At 42.7% G+C, this 26073-nt stretch overlaps 1 protein-coding gene across 2 annotated transcripts in view; it reads right to left on the reverse strand.

The window, feature by feature from the left end:
* Positions 1–281: 281 nt before the first annotated feature.
* Positions 282–26073, reverse strand: part of LOC139368853 (metabotropic glutamate receptor 7-like) — a 123160-nt gene continuing 97368 nt past the window's right edge. For both annotated transcript variants that reach the window (XM_071108272.1, XM_071108273.1), the window contains 2 exons: positions 11607–11868; positions 282–1511 (listed from right to left, as the gene is read on the reverse strand). In XM_071108272.1, coding sequence (XP_070964373.1) covers positions 1462–1511; positions 11607–11868 — 312 coding nt within the window. In that variant the 3' untranslated portion in view covers positions 282–1461. The remainder of the gene's footprint in view (positions 1512–11606; positions 11869–26073) is intronic.

A 26073-nucleotide genomic window follows, 5' to 3' on the forward strand; every position in this document is an offset into this window, starting at 1 on the left:
CCCATGCATCAGTGCATACACAGCTGTCAATCTCTCTATTAGACACACGTGCGAACACAAACACATGCATGTGAATGCATGCAAACACACACACACACACACACACACACACACACACACACACACACACACACACACACACACACACACACACACACACTCACACACACACACACACACGCATGCCCCCTCACGCCACACTCACGCCAATACAGGAATAGTGACACAAACACACACACAAGCACTCACACATATGCACACAAATAACGATTAGGTTCCGCTTTGTTTAATTGTATAAAAGATAACAAAATGATTTTATTACATGTTGATAATTGGACAGACAACATCACAACATACTTGCATGATTGTTCAGATAGGTTTTCTTCCCATTGATAATTAAGCATAAAGTACAAAACTATATAAAACCAACATGCTGACAGATGCAGAGGGGTCCATTTTAATAACAGATTAAAGCCATATTCTGTTATGAATCCAGTCATTTCTTTAAAAGAAATTAATAAACTTCAGAATGATGCTTAAGATCAAAGTCATTTCAGAATTTATTGATCTTTTTTTTGTTTTACATCAAATAGAACAGACATACATTCGCACATGCAATGTGTACAGTGTGTGCTGCTTTTTAGTTACCATCCAAAGCCAATTAAACATATACTGGATATTTTTGTTGTTGTTATCCAAACATGAAAATACTCTCAGATATTTACAAAAAAATATAGATACATTGCTCATCACGCTGACATAGTTATTCATGTTAAAATGATTAATGTGAGTGGATTTCATAAAAACAAAACGCATGTGGCAGAGCTTGCTAGTCATGGTGATTCAGTCAAGGTCGAAATTCAACATAATATTATGTTGAAAAAATGTAAGTTCAGGCACAAGGAACTCAGAAGAAACCTCACTTAACTTAAAAACAAACCATGGGCATTGCAAGAGAATATGGCTTTAATGGATATTACAACAACAACAAAAACATTTAAATAAACTGTCCAGTCTTCTTTTTTTCTCAGGGATGACTTAGACTGACTCCTGTATCACAGAGGTTGTTCACATCACTGACTGTTTCAGAGATAAGGGTCACTACAGAGGTTCTAAGAACCCACAGTCTGGTTCTAGAACAGATCAGAACAGAACAGCATGGATCAGGGCCCAGTTGCGATCCTACAGCTAGCTATCTCTTCATCATTCACTGCTCATATCAAATATCTCCATCCCTCCACATTTTTCCTTTCCCCCTTCATCTTCCTCTTCAGAAGACAAAAATTATAAAGGTTGACACCATCCACAGTCCTGGAAACCATAGTACTATCTAGGCAGCCTGTCCCTGTCCCTGCCCCTGCCCCTGCCACTGCCCCTACCCCTGCCCGTCTTCTCTTCCTGTGCTCCCCAGTTATGGTCATCATCCCAGAGTAAGGACACGGAGCATTCCCTGGGAGGCCATTAGATCCTGAGGTTGTTGTAACTCACATATGTTTTCTTCGTAGCTTGACCTGAGAAGCGAGGTAGGTCAAAGATTATAATGATTATAAGATTATTATAACAGTGCAACAAAATACAATAAGCAATGGACAAACATACGCAGACATACAGTGCCTTCAGAAAGTATTCATACCCATTCATGTATTCCAATTTTTTTTGTGTTGCAGCCCGAATTCAAATTGATTCAATTGATTTTGTTCTCACCCATCTTACCACAATACCCCAATAATGACAAAGTGAAAACATGTTTTTAGAAATGTTTGCAAATCTTTTGAAAATGAAATACAGAAATATCTCATTTTACATAAGAATCAGGTGCATCCAATTTCCTTTGAACATCCTTGAGATGTCATGACAACCGTATTGGAGTTCACCTCTGACCAATTCAATTGTTTAGACATTATTTATGAAGAAACACACCTGTCTATATAAGGTCCCACAGTTGACAGTGCATGTCAGAGCCGAACCTATACCATAAAGTCCAAGGGACTGTCTGTAGATCTCTGAGATATAATTGTGATGAGGCATATATCTGGGGAAGGGTACAAAACTATTTATACAGTGATGAAAGTTTTTAAGACCACAGTGGTCTCCATCATTAAACTGAGCAACAGGGCAAGAAGGACCTTGGCCAAGGAGGTGACCTTGGCTGAGATGGAAGAACCTGCCAGAATGACAACAATCTCTACAGCACTTCACCAATCTGGGCTTTATGGGAGAGTGACCAGACTGAAGCCACTCCTGAGAAAAAGACACGACAGCACACCTGGAATTGCCCAAAAGGCACAAGAAGCATAGGGCAAAGGGGCATAGGGCAAAATATTCTGTATTCTGAATGCAAAGCTCTATGACTGGAGAAAACCAGGCACAGCTCATCACACGTTGAACCTCACCCTTACCGTAAAGCATGGTGGTGGCAGCAACACGCTATGGGATGCTTTTTAGTGGCAGGGACTGGTAGAGGTAAGAATAGAGGGAACAATAAATGGAGCCAAATACAGATAAAATCCTTGATAAGAAACTTCTTTAGAGTGTAAACGACCTCAGACTGGGGTGAAGATTTACGTTCCAACAAAACAATGACCCTAAGCATACACCAAAGCAATGCTGGGATGACTTCAGAACAATAATATGTCCTTGAGTGGCCCAGCCAAAGGCCAGACTTGAATCCCATTGAAAATCTGTGGAAAAACTTGAAGATTGTGGTTCAATGCCGCTCCCTATCTAACTTAATAGAGCTTGATAAAATCTGCAAGGAAGAATAGGAGAAAATCCCCAAATCCAGATGTGCAAAGCTGAGGTCCAATGTTTCATGAGCTGAAATAAAAGATCCCAGAAATGTTCCATACGCACAAAAAGCTGATTTCTCAACAACAACAAAAAAAATCACATATTTGTTTACATCCCTGTTAGTGAGCATTTCTCCTTTGCCAAGATAATACATCCACCTGACATGTGTGGTATATCAAGAAGTTGATTAAATAGCATGATCCTTACACCGGTGCACCTTGTGCTCGGGGACAATAAAAGGCCACTCTAAAATGTTCTGTTTTGTCACACAACACACCTTTTTGAGGGAGTGTGCAATTGGCATGCTGACTGCAGAAATGTCCACCAGAGCTGTTGACAGATAATTTAATGTCCATTTCTCTACCATAAGCCTTCTCCGACGTTGTTTTAGAGAATTTGGCGGTAGGTCCAGCCAGCTTCACAACCGCAGACCATGTGTAACCACGCTAACCCAGGACCTCAACATCCAATGTCTTCACCTGTGGAGTCGTCTGAGAACAGCCCCCCGTACAGCTGATGCAACTGAGGAGTATTTCTGACTGTATTTAAGCCCTTATGTGGGGGAAAAAAACGTATTCTGATTGGCTGGGCCTGGCTCCCCAGTGGGTGGTACTGTAAGACATTGTAAGACATCAAAATGTGAAATAAGTCAAGGGGTATGAATGCTTTCTGAAGGCAGTGTAAATAGAAAAGGCACAAAGTACATGCATAATATATAAATACCCTGTAACTCTATCATACATTCATGCATTGCATGTGAACGTGCACCGTTAACAATCGTTGCACAATCACTGCCTGGTTTAGTGCATTGTTTAATTTCAGCAACACCCCTGAGTCAAACTCTCTATTTTCAGATACTAACTAGCGATGCAACAACACAAACACCACACAAGTGGGCACCTAACAAATGCTAGGGCATTTGATGTGATCCCTGTCTCTACATTGCCATGGAAACGGACCTCCACTTTGCTGATCACCAAGGTAGGTACAATGGTATGTCAGTGTTGCGCACTGCACTACTCCACCTATACAGTGTTATCTCCTGTCTAATGGAGGTCGATGCACATTGCGTTACTTAAAGCAGAGACATACTCTACACAACCAAAAGTATGTGGACACCTGCTCATCGAACATCTTATTCCAAAATCATGGGCATTAATATAGAATTGGTGCCCCCCCTTGCTGCTATAATTGCCTCCACTCTTCTTGGAAGGCTTTCCACTAGATGTTGGAACATTAATGCGAGGACTTGCTTCCATTCAGCCACAAGAGCATTAGTGAGGTCGGGCACTGAAGATGGCCGATTAGGCCTGGCTCGCAGTCGGCGTTCCAATTCATCTCAAAGGTGTTCGAAGGGGTTGAGGTCAGGGCTCTGTGCAGGCCAGTCAAGTTCTTCCACACCGATCTAGACAAACCATTCTGTATGGACCTCGCTTTGTGCATGGGGGCATTGTCATGCTGAAACAGGAAAGGGTCTTTCCTAAACTGTTGCCACAAAGTTGGAAGTACAGAATCATCTAGAATGTCCTTGTACGATGTAGCATTAAGATATCCCTTCACTGGAACTAACGGGCCTAGCCTGAACCATGAAAAACAGCCCCAGATCATTATTCCTCCTCCACCAAACTTTACAGTTGGCACTATTCATTCGGGCAGGTAGCATTCTCCTGGAATCCGCCAAACCGAGATCTGTCCGTTGGACTGCCAGACGGTGAAGCGTGATTCATCACTCCAGAGAACACGTTTCCACTGCTCCAGAGTCCAATGGCGGTGAGCTTTACACAACTCCAGCTGACGCTTGACATTGGGCATGGTGATCTTAGGCTTGTATGCGGCTGCTCGGACATGGAAACCTATTTCATGAAGCTCACGATGACCAGTTATTGTGCTGACGTTGTTTCCAGAGTCATTTTGGAACTCGATAGTGAGTGTTGCAACCGAGGACAGCTTCAGCACTCGGCGGTCCAATTCTGTGAGCTTGTGTGGCCTACCACTTCGCGGCTGAGCCATGGTAGAAGTTTCCACTTCACAATAACAGCACTTACAGTTGACCGGGGCAGCTCTAGCAGGGCAGATATTTGTGGAACTAACTTGTTGGAAAGGTGGCATCCTATGACGGTGCCACGTTGAAAGTCACTGACCTCTTCAGTAAAGCCATTCTTCTGCCAATGTTTGTCTTTGGAGATTGCATGGCTGTGTGCTGGATTTGATACACCCGTCAGCAACGGGTGTAGCTGAAATAGCCAAATCCACTAATTTGAAGAGGTGTCTACATACTTTTTTTATATAGTGTAGCTCTGTAAACTTTTTTTTACTGCTCTAAATCTTGCCATGGTGACCAACTCCCATGGGCTATGCAATTAAAGTCCTACCACTTCCTTCCAGACTTATTTTGTAGTCTTGGCCAGTGCCTATGATGAATAAAACATGTGTAGATGTACAACATGCTTCTGCAGTCTTAGCTGTATATGTGTGCAGTTGGTCAAAAAAGTTTATATTTTCAAGAAGAAAGCAATGATTTTGTTTGTGTGTGTGTGTGTGTGTTATTGTGTTTTTGGTTTTACTATCATTGTGGGGACCAGAAGTCAGTACAAGCGGGGACATTTCGCTGAGCCACACAAGGAAAAAGGCCATTTTAGATGTAGGTTTTAGTTTAGATTTAGATTTGGAATGGTAATCAATTGTTTGGTCCCCACAAGGATAGTAAAACAAATGTGTTTGTGGCAAACATGGGTACAATTTCCCTTGTCATGGTATTGATTGATTGGTCATAAAACAAAAATTTACCTACAAATCGTTAATTCATCCACACATGCCTGATGTGGTCAATATGTCTCTGCTCATAATCACTGCTGGGACAGAGAGGAGACATTGCCAATATTTCTAAATTACAGGGCAAATCCTTACATCTCTGTAAGGGACAGTCATAGAGATAGTTTGACTAATATCGATAGTGATGTCCTGTAGAATCTTCAGAGCTACTAATTATCTTACTTAATAACTCTAAATCATTATGAGTCAGATCAGTCAGAGGGGATCCCTCCTGAAAGGTACTATTTGGCACTTTGACGGTTATAAGGGCTGAGGTAAAGTCTCCAGGGACAAGGGATCCACAGTTCAGGGGAGGTCATGTATATAAATTCACCATTAATAAATGTCACTTCCACTGCTGCTAAAAGAGAAGGGTGAGGGGAGGAGAGAGGAAGCAAGGAGAGAGGAGAGGAAGCGAGGCAACATGCGTGTAGGGAGACAGAAGGTTAGAGACGCACAGAGCAGATAACACAGTGTACTTTTGGGAGGGCCTCTCGGAGATGAGCTCCATTCGGGCTCTGCTTGGGGAATTTGGCTGCGCTGCTACCACAGCTGTTGAGGTTGTCCCCCCTACGCAGTGTGTTCACTCCACAAGCCACGTGTGTGACTGGCAGAGAGACACTGTCGCCATCCTGATGACGCAAGCACTCTCCCACTCACTCACTCACTCACTCACTCACTCACTCACTCACTCACTCACTCACTCTCTCTCATACGCACACAAACACACACACACACATACACACATACACACGCTCCAGCTCATTACACAGATGACAATAACAATCACAGGACATTTTCAGGAATAGCTGTCATATCAGAGCCGTAACTAAGAGAAGGCCAGCACCTGTTGATGACGTGCAGTGTGTGCCAGGTGATTAGTAGAGATGGAGAAAATAAGGCCGATGGGAACCGTGATGTGTTACCATGGCCTGTCAATCAATTATTGATTTAGTCTAGAAAAATGAGGCGAGCATGGAGATAGTATAGGGCGATTTAAACTGGCTTACGTTAATCCTGTCCATCACAGGTACAGTTAGGTCCAAAATGATTGGCACACTTCATAAAGATGAGCAAGACAAATTTGCAAAATAATATATATATTTTATGTTAATACAACTGCTCAGAGCAGTATTAGGTGTTCAGGAGTATTATGGCTTGGGGATAAAAGCTGTTTAGAAGCGTCTTGGACCTAGACTTGGCGCTCCGGTACCACTTGCCGTGCGGTAGCAGGGAGTACCGTCTATGACTAGGGTGGCTGGAGTCTTTGACCATTTTTAAGGGCCTTCCTCTGACACTGCCTGCTATAGAGGTCCTGGATGGCAGGAAACTTAGCCCCAGTGATGTACTGGGCCGCTCGCACTACCCTCTGTAGTGCCTTGCGGTCGGGAGCCAAGCAGTTGCCGTACCAGGTAGTGATGAAACCAGTCAGGATGCTCTCGATGGTGCAACTGTAGAACCTTTTGAGGATCCATGCCAAACCTTTTGAGGACTCATGCCAAATCTTTTCAGTCTCCTGAGGGGGAATAGGTTTTGTCGTGCCCACTTCACGACTGTCTGGGTGTGCTTGCACTGGAGGGCCTGTTGTTCGTCCCTCTGGCAGTCACTATGGGGGTGCCACAGGTTTCAATTCTCGGGCCGACTCTCTTCTCTGTATACATCAATGATGTCGCTCTTGCTGCTGGTGATTCTCTGATCCACCCCCACGCAGACGACACCATTCTGTATACTTCTTAGCCCTTCTTTGGACACTGTGTTGACTAACCTCCAGATGAGCTTCAATGCCATACAACTCTCCTTCTGTGGCCTCCAACTGCTCTTAAATGCAAGTAAAAGTAAACGCATGCTCTTCATCCGATCGCTGCCCGCACCTGCCCACCCGTCCAGCATCACTACTCTGGACGGTTCTGACTTAGAATATGTGGACAACTACAAATAGCTAGGTGTCTGGCTAGACTGTAAACTCTCTTTCCAGACTCACATTAAGCATCTCCAATCCAAAATTACATCTAGAATCGGCTTCCTATTTCGCAACAAAGCATCCTTTACTCATGCTGCCAAACATACCCTTGTAAAACTGACCATCCTACCGATCCTCGACTTCGGCGATGTCATTTACAAAATAGCCTCTGACACTCTACTCAACAAATTGGAAGCAGTCTATCACAGTGCCATCCGTTTTGTCACCAAAGCCCCATATACTACCCACCACCGCGACCTGTACGCTCTCGTTGGCTGGCCCTCGCTTCATACTCGTCGCCAAACCCACTGACTGAAAATTATTCGCCACCATGGCCTATTTATTGCCTTAACTCCCTTATCTTACCTCATTTGCACACACGGTATATATACTTTTCTACTGTAGTATTGACTGTATGTTTGTTTATTCCATGTGTAACTCTGTGTTGTTGTATGTGTCAAACTGCTTTGCTTTATCTTGGCCAGGTCGCAGTTGTAAATGAGAACTTGTTCTCAACTAGCCTACCTGGTTAAATAAAGGTGAAATAAAAATGTTTAAAAAAATGTTAGTTGGTTGGTGATGTGGACACCATGGAACTTGAAGCTCTCAACCTGCTCCACTGCAGCCCGGTCGATGAGAATGGGGGCATGCTCGGTCCTCGTTTTCCTGTAGTCCACAATCATCTCCTTTGTCTTGATCATGTTGAGGGAGAGGTTGTTGTCCTGGCACCACACAGCCAGGTCTCTTATCTCCTCACAATAGGCTGTCTCGTTGTTGTAGGTGATCAGGCACTGTTGTGTCATCGGCAAACTTAATGATGGTGTTAGAGTCGTGCCTGGCCGTGCAGTCATGAGTCAACAGGGAGTACAGCAGGGGATTGAGCACAGACCCATGAGGGGCCCCTGTGTTGAGGATCAGCGTGGCGAATGTGTTGTTACCTACCCTTACCAACTGGGGGTGGCCCGTCAGGAAGTCCAGGATCCAGTTGCAGAGGGAGGTGTTTAGTCCCAGGGTCCTTAGCTTATTCATGAGCTTTGAGGGCACTATGATGCTTCTACACCTGCATTGCTTGCTGTTTGGGGTTTTAGGCTCGGTTTCTGTACAGAACTTTGAGATATCCGCTGATGTACGAAGGGCTATATAAATACATTTGATTTGATTTGATTTGATGTTGAACACTGAGCTGTAGTCAATGAATAGCATTCTCACATAGGTGTTCCTTTTGTCCAGGTGGGAAAGGGCAGAGTGAAGTGCAAGAGACTACATCATCTGTGGATCTGTTGGGGATGTATGCAAATTGGAGTGGGTCTAGGGTTTCTGGGATAATGGTGTTGATGTGAGCCATGACCATCCTTTCGAAGCACTTCATGGCTACAGGCTACAAGTCCTGTTAATCCATCTGGCCCCACGGCCTTGTGAATGTTGACCTGTTTAAAAGTCTTACTCACATCGGCTGCAGAGAGCGTGATCACACAGTCTTCCAGAACAGCTGGTGCTCTCATGCATGTTTCATAGTTATTTGCCTCGAAGCGAGCATAGAAGTAGTTTAGCTCGTCTGGTAGGCTCGTGTCACTGGGCAGCTCTCGGCTGTGCTTCCCTTTGTAGCCTGAAATGGTTTGCAAGCCCTGCCACATCCGACGAGCGCCAGAGCCGGTGTAGTACGATTTGATCTTAGTCCTGTATTGACGCTTTGCCTGTTTGATGGTTCGTCGGAGGGCATAGCGGGATTTCTTATAAGCTTCCAGGTTGGAGTCCCGCTCCTTGAAAGCAGCAGCTCTAGCCTTTAGCTCAGTGTGGATGTTGCCTGTAATCCATGGCCTCTGGTTGGGGTATGTACGTACAGTCACTGTGGTGACGACATCATCGATGCACTTATTGATGAAGCCAATGACTGATGTGGTGTACTCCTCAACGCCATCGGATGAATCCCGGAACATATTCCAGTCTGTGCTAGCAAAACAGTCCTGTAGCTTAGCGTCTGCATCATCTGACCACTTTTTTATTGATCTAGTCACGGGTGCTTCCTGCTTTAATTTGAGCTTGTAAGCAGGAATCGGGAGGATAGAATTATGCTCAGATTTTCCAAAAGGAGGGCGAGGGAGAGCTTTGTATGTGTGTGGAGTAAAGGTGATATTGCAGTTTGAATCTTCCGTTGGTAGTTTAGTCTTCCGTGTAGCTCATATATTTTATTGTCCAAAGATTGCACGTTTGCTAGCAGAATGGAAGGAAGAGGGGGTTTATTCGATTGTCTACAAATTCTCAGAAGGCAGCCCGCCCTCCGGCGCCTTTTTCTCTGCCTCCTCTTCACGCAAATCACAGGGATCTGGGCCAGTTCCCAAGAAAGCAGTATATTATTCAAGTCGGCCTCGTCAGACTTGTTAAAGGAAAAAATGGATTCTGCCAGTCCATGGTGAGTACTCACGGTCCTGATGTCCAGAAGTTATTTTCGGTCATAAGAGACGGCAGCGGCAACATTATGTACAAAATAAGTAAAAAAAATAAGTTACAAACAACACAAACAAAACACACAATCGGTTGGGGGCACGTAAACATCTGCCTTCTTCTCCAGAGCCATCTCAGATGTGTGTTTCGGGTTATTGTTTTATTGGAAGATCCACTTGCGACCAAGTTTCAGCCTCCTGGCAGGGGTAACCAGGTTTTTGGCAAAAATGTCCTGGTACTAGGTAGCTCTATTTTTTTAATCATCCAACAAATGTAAATGCCTGGAGTTTGAAAAAACAGCATTGGCACTTGGATCGGAACCAGTGCTATGGTACGATGACATGAAAATAGTGCTCTTTGGACACGCTCACCACTGGTGGGTTTGGCGTCGAAAGAAGGATGCATATGCAAAAAAGAACCCCATACCTACTGTAAAACATGGAGGTGGATCTTTGATGTTATGGGGACATTTTTCTTCCACTGGTCCTGGGGCCCTTGTTAGGGTCAACGGCATCAGAAACTTCACCCAGTACCAGGACATTTTTGCCAAAAACCTGGTTACCCCTGTCCTCGAGGCTAAAACTTAGACGCAAGTGGATCTTCCAGTAAGATGGTAACCCAAAGCACCCATCAAAATCCCCCCCAAAATGCTAATTGACCACAAAATCAACATTTTGCAATGGCCATCTCAGTCTCTGGACTTGAACCCAAATGAAAACTTGTGGTTTGAATTGATGAGGGCAGTCCATATGTGCAGACAAAGGATATCAAGGATCTGAAAGGATGCTGTATGGATGACTGGTCTAAGATCTTCAACCTAATGATGTTCTCATTATGAAAACCATAAATCCCACTGCACCACACAAACAGTAGTGCAGTGTGGTGTCAACGACACACAGTCGGTGTCACAGATTACCCTACCTCATTACCAGACTTCAACACAGACCTCCTGTGCTCTTAGATACCAGCTACACAACAGACAAAGCCACCCATATTGGTCTTGTCTTGGTCTCTGCTAATCTAAGGCTAATTTATGCATTTAACTAGATAACCATTAATTAAGCAATCAGAGATGATCCCCCAAGACCAGTGGACCTATACTATAGCATCCCACATCATATGACCGGAATGTGAATTATACCACTGACACAATACACGACTGGAATGAGATGGGGAAGGATTAGACAGTGATGTCATAAATCTCAATCTTCTTCAGGAAGTCAGTTTACACTGGGAGCCAGAACGGCAGAGCCAATGAAAAGGACTGAATGGCTGGCTCCCATGTGCACTTCCTGATGTCTTTGATTAAGTCATCTCTGTCTAATACCTCGTTATCTCATTCGAGGCACAACGGACTATGCTGCATGACTGACTCATGGTAAGCAGGGTTCTCACTGCTCTCAGTATGTGTCATGGGATGTAACAGATACCATGGAGTTACATGTACAGTACACAGAAACTAGGAATATTTAAAAAAAAATTGAAACCGTTTGTGCTGCTACTTCTACTACTACAGATACTACGTAGTAGTTATATGGTCAGTCATTTTTTTATTTAACAAAGTAGTTACAGAATACGTTAATGGCCATGTTGTGTGACTCACTCATGGGGTCAGTGGGTGCGATGGGTGGGTTTTCACACAACTCGGTCTTGGCCTCTCCATTGGGCCTCTCACTGGGCTTCACAGAGATGCGGGAGGACATGGTGGCGGCGGTGACCATGGCCTTGAAGCTCCTCTTCCTCTTCTGGACATTGAGCTCCGGGTGGAAGATGATGACGTAGACCTTGGGCATGTAGAGCATCCCGAGAGCTACAGATGCACTGAGATTCATAGAGATGGTGAGGGTGGTTGTCTGGATGTACAGCTGTGGAGGACGGGGGAAAGAGGATGGATGAAGAGAGGGAGAGCGAGAGAGAAAGAACAAGAGAGCGAGAGAGAGAGAACAAGAGAGAGAGAGAGGGAGAGAGAGAGAAGCCACATTAATTAGAATGTACTCTCATATAGTAAAATCGCCCCGTAGCCCTTATCAAGCACTTATCTACAGGCGGTCAGGTCTATGCCTGTGGAGGGAAATGGACAGAGAAAAGAGCCACACCATTGTACTGTACTGTTATAACACTGATCACCCACTTCCATAGCTGTTAGACTGTTAGACTTATTGGCTATAGGGTGGTCTGGCTGCACTACTGCACTACACAGCACTTACTCCTATCTACAGGTTGGGCTTGATGTAATGCTGAGGGAGAGAGGGAAGAGCAGAACCTATCATGGTCATACCCCAGAGACCTTGTAGGTGGTCTTGATGGATTTCAATGTAATCACTGAGAGAAATTGGCCTTGCCTACTGTAAAGCAAAAAGAGCAACACATTAATTGATCATGCATTGCTCCATGAGTGGTCTGGGTGTGTGCATTCTGATGCTGTGGGGGAAAATATCAATCCAACCACTCGTACTCCCATAGCATTTATTCAAATCAAATCAAAGTTTATTGGTCGTGTACACAGATTTGCAGGTGCAGTGAAATGCTTATATCACTAGCTCCAACAGTGCAGTAGAATGTCTTATGTTACTAGCTCCAACAGTGCAGTAGAATGTCTTATGTTACTAGCTCCAACAGTGCAGTAGAATGTCTTATGTTACTAGCTCCAACAGTGCAGTAGAATGTCTTATGTTACTAGCTCCAACAGGGCAGTAGAATGTCTCTCAAATACAATACAAATACACAAATAATCTAAAATCTAAACAATAATCTAAAGACTAAACACCTCCCCCTGCAACTGGATCCTGGACTTCCTGAAGGGCCACCCCCAGGTGGTAAGGGTAGGTAACAACACATTCGCCACACTGATCCTCAACACAGGGGCCCCTCAGGGGTTCGTGCTCAGCCCCCTCCTGTACTCCCTGTTCACTCATGACTGCACGGCCAGGCGCGACTCCACACCATCATTCAATTTGCTGATGACACAACAGTGGTAGGCCTGATCACCGACAACATCGAGACAGCCTATAGGGAGGAGGTCAGAGACCTGGCTGACCTGACCTGACCTGGTCAGAGAACAACCTCTCCCTCAACGTGATCAAGACAAAGGAGATGATTGTGGACTACAGGAAAACGAGGACCGAGCACGCCCCCATTCTCATCGACGGGGCTGGAGTGGAGCAGGTTGAGAGCTTCAAGTTCCTTGGTGTCCATATCACCAACAAACTAATATGGTCCAAGCACACCATGACAGCCATGAAGAGGGCACGACAAAACCTATTCCCGTTCAGGAGACTGAAAAGATTTGGCCTGGGTCCTCAGATCCTCAAAAGGTTCTACAGTTGCAACATCGAGAGCATCCTGACTGGTTGCATCACTGCCTGCTATGGCAACTGCTCGGCCTCCGACTGCAAGGCACTACAGAGGGTAGTGTGAATGGCCAAGTACATCACTGGGGCCAAGCTTCCTGCCATCCAGGACCTCTATACAAGGCGGAGTCAGAGGAAGTCCCTAAAAACTGTCAAAGACTCCAGCCACCCTAGTCATAGACTGTTCTCACTGATACCACACGGCAAGCGGTACCGGAGCGCCAAATCTAGGTCCAAGAGGCTTCTAATCAGCTTCTACCCCCAAGCCTTAAGACTCCTGAACATCTTGTCAAATGTTTACCCAGACTATTCACCTTGCTCCCCCCCCCTCCCCTCTCCACACCACTGCCACTCTCTGTTGTCATCTATGCATAGTCACTTTAATTAACTCTACCTACATGTACGTACCACCTCAACTAACCGGTGCCTCCCCCTCCCCTCTCCACACCACTACCACTCTCTGTTGTCATCTATGCATAGTCACTTTAATTACCTGTTACTTTTATCTCTTATTCTTATATGTGTTTTTTTAAACTGCACTGTCGGTTAGGGGATCGCTCGTAAGTAAGCATTTCATGGTAAGGTCTGCACCTGTTGTGTTCATCATATGTGACTAATACAATTTTATTTGATTTGAAATGACAGAACAAGTCAAATTAACAATCCAGAGTACTGTAAATAAATATTTGTTTTCTCAAAAAGGTAGGTGTAAAAATGATTTACACCCCTAAAGATTCGTATAAATAAAGTAGTCAAAAGTTTACTGTTTGGTCCCATATTTCTAGCATGCAATGATTACATCAAGCGTGTGACTCTACATACTTGTTTGGATGCATTTTCTGTTTGTTTTGGTAGTGTTTCAGATTATTTTGTGCCCAGTAAAAATGAATGGTAAATACATGTATTGTCTCATTTTTGAGTTTTTTCTTTTAGTACTTTTATTGTAAATAAGAATAGAATGTGTTTCTAAAAACTTCTACATTAATGTGGATGCTATCATGATTAAGGGTAGTCCCGAATAAAAGTTACAAATGCACAAATATCATAACCCCTAAGACATGCTAACCTCCCCTGGTATAGTAATAGGGAGAGGTTAGTTAGAATGTCTTGGAGGTATGATATTTGTGCGTCTGTAACTTTCTCACTTATCATTATTCACGATTCATTAAGGACTATCCTTAATCAAGCCATAGTATTATTTCAAATCCAAAGTGCTGGAGTACAAAGCCAAAACAGCATCAAATGTGTCACTGTCCCAAAACGTTTGGAGCTCACTGTATATTAAACACTTGCCTACACTCCATAGTGTACTGTATGTATCAGCAGTAACTAGCAGTTTCTTCAGTGTGGCATGACTCACTCATCTCCTCTCCACTGCAATAGCTGATGTATATTGAGCTTTCTGGCGCAAAATGGATGCTGTAGCATCACGCATGTGAATGTTAAATGGCGTTATGACTTCTCTCATCTCACTCCTTGGTGAACCTTGACCTAGAAAATGTGAATTAGCAAATATGACTCTTTATCTCTCTGAACTCTCAGCACCTTTAGATTAGCCATTGGACTGTCCTCGGCCTGACGGAGGTATTTAACTGTACATTTAAGAAGATTATGCTTAAGCTCAACAAGACGGACACCATAACACCATTCATACTTGAATTTTCAAACACTCTGAGCTTGCATAACCTTTAATCAGGCTATAATTTGAGTTTGTTCTGAATTATATAACCGTATTCTTAGAAGGAAATCATCGTTCAAGCAGCTATGTAGTTCACATACCCGCAAGAGGCACTTCTTTCCTTCAAGAGTCTTAGATTAGGCTGAAACACGTAAGAGGGCGTATATCTGTGTTTGAAGAGCAGTCCATGAAAAATCTACTTAAAACTGAGCTATGGTACTTAAAATATCGAAATGCCACTTATTTTCTGACACCCTGTAGTGAGGGACATACAGTAGTAAATATCTGTATGGCAGTAAAACTGACTGAATCTATATGAGAGGAAATGTCACCATTTGCATAGTGTTATCCTCAGCAAATGGCACCAGCCATGGTAAAGCCCTGCACACATTCTACACAGAGACATTTACATGCAAGTCATGGCTTCTTTGTCTGATCTCTGCAACTCGTTCAAATACCAACATTATCAACATCATATCTCTCTCCACTCTCTTTCCTTCTTTCTCTCTTTCTCTGCGGAGCGACATCAGAGCGAGAGATCTGTCTCACCATGCATTAATGACCGTATGAATATCATGGTGCTCATACAGTATCAATGCCTTCTGTTCCACACCATTAGAAACAGAAGACAATGGAATTGTTGCACGTATTTTCCCGATTGCGTTGCTGTCAATTTACAGCGTGTGTGATTGGGTATATTGATCAAACCCTGCAGTGTTCCATGCATTATAATTGCTCATCACCAGAGGATCTCCACCGCTAGCTATGTTTCCTTGTCTGGTATCCATAGCAACACCATCACCATCACCACACAGAGTTTGGTGCGAGCTATTAAAACACTGCTAAAATAAGCTTGTAATGAGACTACTGCATTGCTGACCCTATCATATATTCATTGACTATGTAAGAGACCTGATTTCTCTACAGTAGCCCACAAGAAGTGTAAGAGGCATACACGCACATACACATACACTAACACGCACTGTTATTGGTAGTTAGCTGCCCAAGCTCCTGTTATACAGACAGGGTTCTTTAGAGTGCTTCAGTGGGAGCTTGAGCCAAATTCGCATCCCTCTCACACATCACAGGAATGCTAAGCTTGTCACAGAGCATGTATAATGAATTCCTATTGCTTTAACATAAATAAATACATGAAGCCAATTTCCCAACTGCTTGGCAACTCTCTATTTATAGCTGCAGTAATGATTTATTAAGATAATCATCAAGAATCAAACGACTAAGTCTGAATTTTAACATCTCAATGACAAGCATCGTCAAACGTCAACAGACAGATAACAGGGAAGCAAACCGTCAACAGCCTTCTATCTGCACAGACAAAAATCTGGGGAAGGTTTTTAGATAATTATACCCACGGGATGTACAGCACAGGCAATTTAGTCTGGTATAAATTGGGGATCATAAATGCACACAGAGATAAAGACACCATTCAGTAGAGTTACCATTATCATGCTCTCCTGCCCTGTTGGAAAACACCTTCAATAATGGATCTCGGGGATTTGCATTGTCCTCTCATCTACCTGCAAGTCTCTTGTTGTTTTGGGGTAGCCTACTTTTTCAGTCAGATCAGGAGGAAGTGTATGCTACTGCTCTGGGGACCCTTCCTCTCTGCTCATGAATGGGCCTATCATAGACTGTCTGACTGGCTGTATTTCACATGCTATAAATGCATGGGCTAATGACAATGGTACAGAGATGACGTTTTGGGATATCACAGGAGGTGATCAAACATCAGCCGTGTTAGAAAAATCAGCCTTGTTAAAAAATACAGTCAGAAGATCTAGACTGCCATTAATGTGATTGGAATATAGCTGTTTGTTTAACACGCCAAAAACTGTAGTATACTCAACGGCTAAGTCTATTTATATAATTGTGAAGTGCTGTAGCACTTGGATATACTGACTTGATGCAACAACAACAATATAAGAATGTCACACACCGGATAGGTGCAGTGAAATGTGTTGTTTTACAGGGTCAGCATTAGTAATATGGCACCCCTGGAACAAATTAGGTTCAAGTGCCTTGCTCAAGAGTACATCAACAGATTTTTCATCTTCTCGGCTAGGGTGTTCAAACCAGCAACCGTTTCGGTTACTGAACTAACGCTCTAACCACTAACTTGCCACCCATGTACTTTAGGCTACTTACAATATAGTTGTTATCGTCATGTGCTCAGCTTAATGCATCCTTTAAGGTTGCCTTCTTGGCCTGGCATTATCTTGTTAAAAAATATATCCCTCCTTTAAGAACATACTCTCAATCTCTAACCACTATAATAAGGCTAGAGCTTAATTTAATGCCCCTGCTTCCCACAGTTCTCCTACTGTTGATTGTAAAATGTTGGTGTGAATTGAATGCTGTTCAAGGTTCTAGATATGAAAACTCAGGCAGAGACAGTAAGCATCTAAAGTACAGTATCAATTCAGGAAGGCAAAGCGCCTTGACAAAGAAAATGTCAAGTCTAATTCTTGTCAAATGAAGTCATTTGCTAAAAGACAACCGTATCGTAGGTAATGTTGTTTTTCTGCCCCTAAAGTTGGAGGATATGCTTCAATGCTTCTCGTCTTAACCACGTAATCGAACTTGGCAGCTTGCCCTGACTTTAAGAAGTTCACATATGCACAAGTGACATTTTACAAGAGTTGAACGGCTTGTTAAGACGTGTTGAGGTAAAGAAGTTTGATTTAACACAAGTTTCCTTTTCCGAGTGAGGTTAACCCTTGTGGAAGTTTATATGGTTTTAGGGGAAAGTTTGTTTGGTGTCAAGAGTTCTTTACAAAGGTGGTTTTCACTCGGTCAAAATTGAATGAATGATATAGAGTTAGAGATTACTCAGAGATTCTAACTTGAGACATTCAAATGAAATGGGTAAACTTGGTGTGCTTGGACCATGTTAGTTTGTTGGTGATATGGACACCAAGGAACTTGAAGCTCTCAACCTGCTCCACTGCAGCACCGTCGATGAGAATGGGGGCGTGCTCGGTCCTCTTTTTCCTGTAGTCCACAATCATCTCCTTTGTCTTGTTCACGTTGAGGGAGAGGTTGTTGTCCTGGCACCACACGGCCAGGTCTCTGACCTCCTCCCTATAGGCTTTATGTACACTGATACCTGATCCCTCCAGAATGTTAGACATTTTTGTTTAAAAAACAGACAATATGGCAACAATTAATTGACCAATGTTATTTGCAGGTTTGCTTGAATAAAACACAGTTACACATGCTTACTACAGAATTTCCCACAATCCCTTATATGTAGTTTCATTCCAACAGTTATGTTCGGTTGGATCATTCCCCATTCCTACTGAGTGGATGGCAGTGGAACATTAAACGAATTGCATTTGGAAGCTGGTTATTTATTTGTATTTAACTTTAATTTATTCAGGGGACATTGAGACCAGGGTCTCATTTACAATGGTGTACCGAGGACAACAACATAACATATTCAAAATGATCAATAAATTAAGATAAACTACAAATTACAGAATCAACACTACAGCTTCAAACACCACAAATAAATGCTCAATCCAAACAGTTGAAATTGTTATGAAACTCACTCAACATTAAAGTCCCAAAACTGCCCTAGAGGCACCAGAAAGTCGAGATGCAGGGAGTTTTGTAGGCTATTCCAAAAATGGGGGGATTTATCTAGATCTGTACGTACTAGTGGAACCCCGAGAGTTAACCATCCCTGTGAACGGGTTTGGTGTCTCATATTTTTAAAGTAACGTAGGTCGGACGCTTGTGTAGTAGAACTTTGTAAACAGAAAGGGAATAATGGAGTAATCTACAGGGCTTTAATGAGGACCTGCCGACATTTTGATACAGGATGCAGTGATGCATACAAAAACTGTCACCTGTGATAAAACGTACGCCTCTATGATAGATGGCATCCAAAGGTTTGTGGTGACTCCATTTATCGGAATGCAGCATTGACTACTCTTAGTCAAGAACTGTCAGGAAATCTAGTTATATAAAATAAGCCTACTTTAAACCTCAGCTAATTAACTAGCTCATCCGTATGTTTTTTAAATGTCAGATTATTGTCAATCCAAAAGCCCAGATATTTATAGGCAGGAACCTGCTCAATGAAAGAACCATCCAATGCATAAATGTGTAACCCAGTGGTCACCAACATTTTCTGAGTCAAGATCACTTTCACGGTAAAAAAGCATGCCAAGCTCTATCGCTTAGATTATAGTAGGTCTAATACATTATCACAACATAGCTATGCTTGGCCTGACAATATTGTTCTTCTGAGATCAGATTACATTTGAAAACTCTGATAACAACATTTTGATAACAAAATATATTTGTTGGTGTAGCACTTGCGAGGCACAGCTGAGCATACATTTGGTCATAGTGCTTTCAAGACAACTGGGGACACGGGGAAAGAAATGAGGTAAAATCATGACATCAGTGATCTCCATGTCGGAAAGTCGGAGTTCTAGAAAGGTGCTAGAATTTCCAACTTGGAATTTCGTGTTGGATGACTGATCAAAACAATTTTTCCCCAGTCGGATCTAGTTTTTTTCAGAGTTCCCAGTTGTCTTGAACGCACTGAAGTCGAAAGTTGGATATTTCCGAGTTCCCAGTTGTTTTGAACACGGCATTAGTCTCAGGGGAGGGAGGGACAGAGCAGCAGAAGGTCCGTCTGTCATTGTCCCTGCTCTCTCCTTCCTTTCCTCTGGTAAGACTGATCAGAGAGAAGGGAAACTGTCTTCCACCTGATTGCGAAACTCGAGTCACACCGCATCTGCCTCATGCACAAATTCATGTTCTTCCTATGACCAGAGAAAGTGAAATATTCTTCGATAGTAACAGACACAACAAGCTGCTAATAAAAATAAAATAAAAAATGCATGGCTATCGATACACTTGGCTACTCATTCACTGCAGCTGCAGAGCGAGTTGAAGTAGGGAGAAGAACATTTGATGTTTTGTATCTGTGTTGACAGTGCTTAATTCAAACTTAGACATGAACTCACTCATAAAAACACCAGCTCTTTGCTGTATTTTTTGACAGTATCTCTCTGGCTGGGTAGTTTGTCTTTTCACATGAATAAAATGGTTCAACATGGGAACACTTTACCTACTCAGTGGGCTTCTGAATCAATTGCAGCGAACGCCAACAGCGCAACAAGAAACGTAGTTACAAAAGTGCAAGCCTTTATTGATGGCTTTTCTACAGAGATGTTTGGTGATTGATGAAGAATGTCTTGAAGATTGACAGGTTGGTGACCACTGGTGTAAGACATCTATAGTATTTCTATGAGAATCAGAAAACAGCATCCATTAAATTTTTTTCTGCATTAAGTACACATATTAAATCAACAAAGAGTTTCTGCAAGGCGACCAAATCGGATTACAGTTCCAACATAGCCTGGTCAGTCTTAGGGGCAAAAGCATACATAACAGTGTCATCTGCATACAGATGAATGTTGCAGGTTTTGCAGCTAGACCAATATTATTTATATATAGGACCAGTCAAAGGTTTGTTCACACCTACTCATTCTACTCAAGAGTTGTTCTATATTTGTTTATATCTTCTACATTGTAGAATAATAGTGAAGGCTTCAAAACTATGAAATAATACACGTGGGATCACTTAGTAACCAAAAAAAGTGTTAATCAAATCAAAATATATTTTAGATTTTATATTATTCAAAGTAGCCACCCTTTGCATTGATGACAGCTTTGCTCCCTCTTGGCATTCTCTCAACCAGCTTCATGTAGAATACTTTTCCTTCACTCTGCGGTCCAACTCATCCCAAACCTGTAAGAACCGACGCTGGAGATGAGAAGCAGGTATGGAGAGTGAACATTTCATTTACACAGACATGGAACAGGACAGGAACATCGTCAGAACCGGGTAAAACAGAGACATATGACAATCAATGCAGAAGTGGGGAGCAGAGCTGGGGAACAGACAGATATAGGGGAGGTAATATCACGGTGATTGAGTCTAGGTGAGTGCAATGAATCGCTGATGCATGTGATGAGGGAAGCAGGTGTGCGTAATGATGGTGGCAGGCGTGTGTAATGTAGGGCAGACTGGCGCCCTCGAGCATCAGGGAGGGAGAGTGGGAGCAGGCGTAACAATACATCTCAATTGGGTTGAGATCAGGGGATTGTGGAGGCCAGGTCATCTGCACTCCTTCACTCTCCTTCTTGGTCAAATAGGCTTTACACAGCCTGGAGGTGTGTTGGGTCATTGTCCTGTTGAAAAATAAATTATATTCCCACTAAGTGCAAACCAGATGGGATGGAAAATCGAGGATTTCTACATAAATCACAGACAGTGTCACCAGCAAAACACCCCCACACCATCACACCTCCTCCTCCATGGTTCATGGTGGGAACCACACATGCGGAGAACATCCGTTCACCTACTTTGCGTCTCACAAAGACACGCCTGTTGAATGCAAAAATCTCACATTTGTGACTCATCAGACCAAAGGACAGATTTCCACCGGTCTAATGTCCATTGCTTGTGTTTCTTGGCCCAAGCACGTCTCTTCTTCTTATTGGTGTCTTTTAGTAATGGCTTCTTTACAGCAATTCAACCATGAAGGCCTGATTCATGCAGTCTCCTCTGAAAAGTTGATGTTGAGATGTGTCTGTTACTTGAACTCTGTGAAGCATTTATTTGGACTGCTATCTGAGGTGCAGTTAATTCTTATCTTCTGTAGCAGAGGGAACACTGGGTCTTCCTTTCCTGTGGTGGTCTTCATGAGAGCCTGTTTCATCATAGCACTTGATGGTTTTTGCGACTGCACTCGAAGAAACGATAAAAGTTCTTGAAATGTTCCACATTGACTGACCTTCATGTCTTAAAGTAAAGATGGACTGTCATTTCTCTTTGCTTATTTGAGCTGTTCTTGCCATAGTATGGACTTGATCTTTTACCAAATAGGGCTATCTTCTGTATACCATCCCTACCTTGTCACAACACAACTGATTGGCTCAAACACATTAAGAAGGAAAGAAATTCCCCAAATTAACTTTTAACAATGCACAACTGTTAATTGAAATGCATTCCAGGTGACTACCTCATGAAGCTGGTTGAGAGAATGCCAAGAGTGTGCAAAGTTGTCAACGCAAATGGTGCCTATTTGAAGAATCTCAAATATAAAATATATTTAGATTTATTTAAAACTTGTTTGGTTACTACATGATTCCATATGTGTTATTTCATAGTTTTGATGTCACTGTTATTCTACAATATAGTAAATATTAAAAATAAAGGAAAACCCTTGAATGTCCAAATTTTTGACTGGTACTGTTTAAATAGTAAAGAGGATAGGTAACTTGACTTGACACCATCAGAAAGCACAAATTGTGTCCTGTCCGACAGATAGTTAGTTCCCAAACCATTTACAAGATGCCTAGTTGAGGCCTATTTCACAGAACCTTTGAATGAGTGGGGGGTGGCCGACAGTATCAAAGGCCTTGGATTCCTATGATCTAATTTAATATCCCCATATTGTTACTTATCCTCTTGCTCTTTTGCTCCCCAGTATCTCTATTCTCTACTTGCGCATCATCATCTGCACATCTATCACTCGTGTTAATGCTATATTGTAATTATTTTGCCTCTATGGCCTATTTATTACCTTACCTCCCTACTCTTCTACATTTGCACACACTGTACATAGATTTTTCTATTGTGTTATTGTCTGTACGTTTGTTTATGTGTAACTCTGTGTTGTTGTTTTGCCGCACTGCTTTGCTTTATCTTGGCCAGGTCGCAGTTGTAAATGAGAACTTGTTCTCAACTGGCCTACCTGATTAAATAAAGGTGAAATTAATAAATAAAATATATAATTTAAGACAACTATAGCTGGTGAAATGTTGATATGTCCAGGTCTAAAACCAGACTGGTACACATTAAGTTTTAAATAAGTTATTCGCTGAGAGTTTTCCAGTGATTCTAATATTTTTGCAAGGCAAGATAGTTTAGAAATGGGGAAGTAGTTATCTAGGTCAGAAGGATCTCCACCTTTGTAAAGGGGAAGGACATGCACCGCCTTTCAGATCTTAGGGGTAGCACCAGAAGTAATTGTTATATTGAAAATGTGTGTCAAAGGTTCTACAATTTTTTGTTTTTTTATTTGACATTTATTTAACTAGGCAAGTCAGTTAAGAACAAATACTTATTTTCAATGACGGCCTAGGAAGGAGGGCAGAAACCTGCAGTAGAAAGGGATAAGCAAATCAGCTACTGTGGATTTTTTTACATACATTTTTTGCAAGGCACTTAATACACGATTCAAATTAAATGGTTCAAATTCAGAAGAAAAAAAGGTTTAGAGGTGAATAAAGGACTCCCTCTAGTGGAACTTGAGGTATTTTCAGAAACCATTATTTCAAATATAACAGACCAATGTAATGTTTGGACCAGAGGATGTCAGAACCTGCTGGGGCGATGGGAAAGGTGGAATTTATTTTTCAAACATTTGACCACATTCCAGAATTGAGCTGGATTTCCACCATGTTCTCAGAGACACAATTCAAGAAGTATGTTGACTTTGCTTTTCTAACCAGAGTAAGACATCTATTTCTCAATTGCCTGAAGGACTGCCAGTCAGAGGTATAATCAGTCAATCTGGCTTTAGCCCAAGCTGGTTATTCTCATGGTCATTATCTGTGTGCTGTCTGCTGAGTGGCTGACTGAGCAAGTGCAGGTGTAGAGGGGGGAAAGAGCGCTGCTTGATATTTTGTTGCTGTGTGTGCATCGCTTCACAGAGCATGGGTTTGGGTGTGTGGAGGCACAGGTGTGGAGAGCTGCAGAGAATTCAGTCAATATGGCAACAGAGCTTTGGCCGATGTGATCAAAGCGGGATACAATAACAGGATCTCATGCTTAACATTAGGAATTGCCTGGCATCGTATCACCACACATCTTTAGATAATGGGAGTTCCTGAATGGCCCAGATAAATCAAAACCAAACGTCTCTGGGGCTTTTCAGTCACAAGCAACAAGTGCAAGGTATTTTGGAGATAAGGAGTCTGGTCAAATACAGCAATCAGTCCCTGGGAGCAAAGCATACAACACACACACGCACGCACGCACACGCACACACACACACACACGCGCACACGCACACACACACACACACACACACACAAACACACACACACACACACTTAGGAGTTAATGGAGGGCTCCCTGTGAACACCACTCCTCCTTATCTGCTAAAGGCCACAGGAGTGGGCCTTCAAAAAGCCTTCAAGAGGCTACTGCCGTAGGTTTTTTTGTGGCTTACGTGTGTGTAAGATGATAGCCAGTGTTCTGTATGAGTTAACCGCATAAGGAGGATGGACACATTAAGGGCTTGTTCTACACAATGAACTCCTAATGGCTAACTGAGAGTGTAATTCATCTATGAAATCAGTGGCAAATTGAGATGAGGAAAATCAGTTTGTGATCTATCCCTTTCTGTAACCTAGCAGAAAGGATATTGAACGGGGCGGCACTCAAAAGGTTAGTGTAAAACCTTCCTGTCGACCTTGATAGTCTGTCAGTGGAAAACTTCTACTCAGCTACATGTACACAAGGCCTGCCAAGCATCACACACAACTCAAGAATTGGGGCAGATAAATGCACCTGTATTCTGTCCAATACTATTCAGATAGGCAATGACTAGCACAGGGGGTCAGGATGTCACGTTCTCAATCAACTCCAGTAGCTGCTGATGTCAAGTGCATTTCTAGAGTGCACCTTGTCGAGGAATGGAATGTCTTGACTCAGATTATCTATCCCCCTTTTCCACCTCCTCTTCCACCTCATCCTCCCTCTCTTCCACCTCCTCCTCCTCCTCCTAGTCTTCCTCTTCAAAATATTTGATCAATATACACTGCCGGTCAAAAGTTTTAGAACATTCAAGGTTTTTCTTTATTTTTAATATTTTCTACATTGTAGAATAATTGTGAAGACATTAACATTATGAAATAACACACAAGGAATCATGTAGTAACCAAAAAAGTGTTTAAAAAATAGCCCTATTTGGTAAAAGACGAAGTCCATATTATGGCAAGAACAGCTCAAATAAGCAAAGAGAAACGACAGTCCATCATTTCTTTAAGACATGAAGGTCAGTCAATACGGGGAATTTCAAGAACCTTTAACATTTCTTCAAGTGCAGTCGCAAAAACCATCAAGCGCTATGATGAAACAGGCTCTCATGAAGACCGCCACAGGAAAGGAAGACCCAGAGTTACCTCTGCTGCAGAGGATAAGTTCATTAGAGTTACCTCTGCTGCGGAGGATAAGTTCATTAGAGTTACCTCTGCTGCAGAGGATAAGTTCATTAGAGTTACCTCTGCTGCAGAGGATAAGTTCATTAGAGTTACCTCTGCTGCGGAGGATAAGTTCATTAGAGTTACCTCTGCTGCGGAGGATAAGTTCATTAGAGTTACCTCTGCTGCGGAGGATAAGTTCATTAGAGTTACCTCTGCTGCGGAGGATAAGTTCATTAGAGTTACCTCTGCTGCGGAGGATAAGTTCATTAGAGTTACCTCTGCTGCGGAGGATAAGTTCATTAGAGTTACCTCTGCTGCGGAGGATAAGTTCATTAGAGTTACCTATGCTGCGGAGGATAAGTTCATTAGAGTTACCTCTGCTGCGGAGGATAAGTTCATTAGAGTTACCTCTGCTGCGGAGGATAAGTTCATTAGAGTTACCTCTGCTGCAGAGGATAAGTTCATTAGAGTTACAAACCTCAGAAATTGCAGCCCAAATAAATGCTTCAAGTAACAGACACATCAACTGTTCAGAGGAGACTGTGTGAATCAGGCCTTCATAGTCGAATTGCTGCAAAGAAACCACTACTAAAGGACACCAATAAGACGAAGAGACTTGCTTGGGCCAAGAAATACAAGCAATGGACATTAGACCAGGGGAAATTTGTCCACATTTGAGCTTTTTGTTTCCAACCACTGTGTCTTTGTGAGACGCGATGTGGGTGAACGGATGATCGCATGTGTGGTTCCCACCGTAAAGCATGGAGGAGAAGGTGTGATGG

Source organism: Oncorhynchus clarkii, chromosome 16 (assembly GCF_045791955.1).
Source record: "Oncorhynchus clarkii lewisi isolate Uvic-CL-2024 chromosome 16, UVic_Ocla_1.0, whole genome shotgun sequence".
Classification (NCBI taxonomy): Eukaryota; Metazoa; Chordata; class Actinopteri; order Salmoniformes; family Salmonidae; genus Oncorhynchus; species Oncorhynchus clarkii.